General features: G+C 67.3%; 1 protein-coding gene across 1 annotated transcript in view; it reads left to right on the top strand.

Moving 5' to 3' along the window:
* Kif25 (kinesin family member 25) overlaps positions 1–3,784 on the top strand; it is a 14,560-nt gene extending 10,776 nt beyond the window's left edge. The window contains exons 9-15 of the mRNA XM_013024512.1: positions 110–162; positions 273–449; positions 932–1,083; positions 2,158–2,325; positions 2,625–2,780; positions 3,360–3,511; positions 3,704–3,784. Coding sequence (XP_012879966.1) covers positions 110–162; positions 273–449; positions 932–1,083; positions 2,158–2,325; positions 2,625–2,780; positions 3,360–3,511; positions 3,704–3,784 — 939 coding nt within the window. The remainder of the gene's footprint in view (positions 1–109; positions 163–272; positions 450–931; positions 1,084–2,157; positions 2,326–2,624; positions 2,781–3,359; positions 3,512–3,703) is intronic.
* The last annotated feature ends 227 nt before the right edge of the window (positions 3,785–4,011 follow it).

The raw sequence follows: 4,011 nt of genomic DNA, 5'->3' as shown, positions 1-4,011 counted from the left end.
GCAGTGACACCGCAGTGCAGCAGTGACACCGCAGTGCAGCAGTGACACCGCAGTGCAGCAGTGACACCGCAGTGCCGCAGTGACACCGCAGTGACAGCTTCGCTCCCAGGCGGCCTTCACCTCGCCCTTCGTCGATCAGTCGATCACTGGCTCTGTGCGGCTGTGAGCGCACAGGTCCTGCGTCTGACCATGCGCTCTGCCAGGCCATCACCAAGCTTCCCCAGGCCGCAGCGAGCGCAGCCTGATGGTTCCATCCTCCCGGATTTCCCCAGGCTCATCGCAGAAAACCCACCACGAAGCCCGAAGGTGGAAGTTTCCATAGTGGAAATTTATAATAACGACATCTACGACCTCCTGGCCAAGGACGGTTGCACGGCGGTGACCGGCGTCAGGCGCGGAGTGGTGACCACACCGGAGGGACGGACGGAGGTGCCCCTGCTGACCTGTGTGTGAGTCCTCCTGCGGCCCGGGCAGGGCGTGCTGCACGCCGGTGCACGCCGGAGCACACAGCCTGGGCGGGAGAGTCCCAAAGAACTGGACGTGGAGCTGTGGCTCAAGTGGTAGAGCACCAGCCTTAAGCACAAAGGCTAAGGGTCATTACTAGGCTGAGCTCAAGCCGCAGCCTGGGCGCATACGCAGAATGCGGGTAGAGCCAGGCGTGAACAGCAGCATGGCAGCCTGGACAGTTTTGCAATCGTGTTATTCCAGGACAGCCCGTTAGAGCCGCCGCAGGGCACACACAGGAAGTGGGTGTCTGTGAGGTTTGTTGCACCGCCACTGCTCCATCCACTTCCCTGAAGTGGGGGCTCGGCCCACCTGAAAGGCACCTGAGCACGAGCCGAAGCGCCCCGGGAGCCGGAGACGGCGCGGCTGCCCCGCAGCTCAGGTGGGCCGTGGGCCTCGTCTCTCAGTGTCCTCTAACCCTCTGCAGGACCGTCACCAGTGCCGTGGAGTTCCTGGGCCTCATCCACGGAGGTCTGCAGCTGCGGGTGACACATCCCACACTGGTGCATGCAGACTCCTCCAGGTCACACCTAGTGGTCATGGCCACGCTGACCACGGCTGCTGTGCCGGGCAGCACTGGTGAGTCACCATGGGTACCAGGTCCGTGCGCGGAGTGGATGGCCACGAGAGAGAGAGAGAGAGAGAGGATTACAGGGTCCAAGGCCAGGACCTGAGCCTGTGTGCCACAGCCACGTCGGAGCTCACACCCCGGAGGCCCCAGGAGCCCAGGCTGAAGTGGGGGGGGGTAGGAGCGGAGGAGGGCAGGAGGAAAACAGGGTGCGTGCACTTAGACTTCATCTTTCACAAATGAAGCTCTCCGGGGCATTTCATTGTAATAGAAGGCACAAACTGTCGGTAAAACGTTCCAGGCCATCCAGGCAAAGGCCTGTGAGGTCCAGGCCAGGCCCTGGTGCTTCAGCTACCTGAGTGACCTTCCGGGCACCCCGGAGGGCAGCTGTGTGGGTGGGGGAGGATGGGAAGCGGCGTCTGCAAGTTCGCAGCACCGCACGCCACCCTGGGGCGCGGGCTCCGGCCTCCACAGCTCCCTGCAGGGACCCTGGCCTGGAGGCCCACACCTCCACTAGCTGTCACATCAGGGCCACTGTGGGCACCTCTGAGGCCACGTGTGGCCTCTGTGGACATCCTCTAGGTTGCAGGGACAGGGTCGTGGCATAGTGGTGACCGGGCCCCGTGGCTGTGTCCAGGACTCGGCCCCCCGAGGGTCGGGCCCAGAGCAGCCGCAGCCACCGCAGTGCGGTGGGAACACGCGTGGGTTTGACGCGCCCCTCGGTCGGGGCCGACACGGGTGCTGTGGAGTTGCTGCACTTTTTTGTTCTGCACAGTATTTGTTGTTTAGGGGAAACAATGATTTTCAAGAAGTTTGCTGAGAAACAGCACAGGGAAACTGTCAGGTGGGGGTCAAGGAAGCACTCGCGCAGGTGACCCGTCTAACACAGGCGTCCCTTGCTGGGGCGGGGCAGGAGCTGGCCCTCCCACGGCGGGCCCTGCCCTCCTCCTCTTCCTCGTCTTCTTCACTCTGGCAGCCTAGCAGCTGCCCCGTCTTTTCTCTCTGAGGAGGAGCGGCGTCCTGAGGGTGCAGTTTTGGCTCTCTGCCCTGACCTTTGTGACCTTTGTGACCTTTATTCCCACCAGGCCCCCAGCCCGGCCCAGCCACCCGCCGGGAGCCGGCCGGGCCCGCGAGGAGGCAGCATGTCTTGCAGGCGTCGCGTCCGCGGTGCGGCCTCGCCAGTGTGCCGGGCCGCGGGGGACGGGCGCAGGCGAGGCTGCAGCTGGTGGACCTGGCCGGGAGCGAATGCGTGGGTGAGCGGTGGGCGTGGGCGCCCGGGCAGATGCAGCTGGCCCAGCTTTGCAGGCTCGGAGCGCCCCAGCTGGCTCCGTGGTGGGCGAGGGTGGGGCCCTGCGGTGGGGAGGAGGTCCCACCGCTCCGTCCTGGAGTTAGGCTGCTCCTAACGGAGCCTCAAATCTAGAGCCGGGGCCTCGGAGCCCCGCGCTGGCCTCAGAGGAGCCCGCAGGCCACGCCGAGCGCCCCCACGGCCAGCCATGCGCGTCCTGGCTCCTGTGTGGCACGCGGCGCCGTGGCTGAGTGCTGCACCCTCCAGGCGCATCTGGGGTGACAGGCGTGGCTCTGAGGGAGGCCTCATCCATCAACCGGAGCCTCGCGGCCCTGGCCGACGTCCTGGGGGCCTTGTCCGAGGGCCGCAGCCACGTCCCGTACCGGAACAGCAAGCTCACCCATCTGCTCCAGGACTCCATTGGTTTGTTCTTCCCCAAGGCCCCGGGCAGAGGGCTGGTGGGGGGGAGCCTGGGGGGCTGCGCCCTGCTGTCCCCACTGCCCGCTCTGTGGTCTCTGCAGTGTTACCCCCTTCTCAACCCCCCACGCCCTCCCTGGGCAGTGTCTGTGCTTCACAAGCTCATCCCCGCCTCTGTCAGGCCTGGAAGGTTCCTGGGATGAGGAAGGCTTGAGTGATGGCGGGTGCAGGGGGTCCTGGAACCCCCGTCCTGGGTCTCTGTGCCCAGAGCAGTGGCCGCACCAGGCGAGGCCACCACAGGTGGCCTGCGGTCCCACGTGCCCTGGTGTCTGCTGGTTGGGCCTCCTCCTCCCTCCTCAGCTCCGTGGTCCTCTCCCTCCTCCCTCCTCTGCCCCGCGGTCCTCTCCCTCCTCTACCCCGTGGTCCTCTCCCTCCTCCCTCCTCTGCCCCGCGGTCCTCTCCCTCCTCCCTCCTCTACCCTGTGGTCCTCTCCCTCCTCCCTCCTCTGCCCCGCGGTCCTCCCCTCCTCAGCCCCGTGGTCCCGCCGGTCTTTGCAGCCTGTGTCCAGCTCGTTCCTTTCTCCAGGGGGTGACGCGAAGCTGCTGCTGCTGCTGTGCGTGTCCCCGGGGCAGCGGCACGCCGCTGAGACGCTGCAGAGCCTGGGCTTCGGGGCCCGAGCGCGGCAAGCCAGGCGAGGAGGCGCCGGGAAGACGCCCTCCCGCTCCCCGGAGGATCGAGTCCCCCCCTCGGGACGGGCCCCACGCTCTGTTCCACGCCGGGCGCGTGGGCCCGAGAAATAAATGCAGACACGCCGCATGGATTTGGGATCCCCGTGTGGCCTCCGGCCCGCGGTGAGGTGGGCAGAGACCCAGGGGCGCAGGCGGCTGGGGGAGAGTCGGAGTCCGTCTCGTCTATCCCTCCGCCTGCAGGCTGGGGTGACGGCTGAGGCTGGGGGAGAGTCGGAGTGCGGCCTGTCCGTCCCTCCGCCTGCAGGCTGGGGTGACGGCTGAGGCTGGGGGGGAGTCGGAGTCCGTCCCGTCCGTCCCTCCGCCTGCGGGACAGGGGTGACGGCTGAGGCTGGGCCTCCCAGGCCGGCGGGCGGAGGCCGGGCAGAGCCTGAGCCCCGGCGCCCCGCAGAACCCCTGCTCACAGGGAGGCGCCGGCGGGCGCAGTGACCGTGGCCCCATCTGAGGCCCCGCGGGTCGAGACCCAGGCCATAGTTGGGGTGTGAGCCCCC

The sequence above is a fragment of the Dipodomys ordii genome, unplaced genomic scaffold (assembly GCF_000151885.1).
Source record: "Dipodomys ordii isolate 6190 unplaced genomic scaffold, Dord_2.0 Scaffold77, whole genome shotgun sequence".
In the NCBI taxonomy this organism is placed as follows: Eukaryota; Metazoa; Chordata; class Mammalia; order Rodentia; family Heteromyidae; genus Dipodomys; species Dipodomys ordii.
This window is presented reverse-complemented; position numbering and strand designations above follow the sequence as displayed.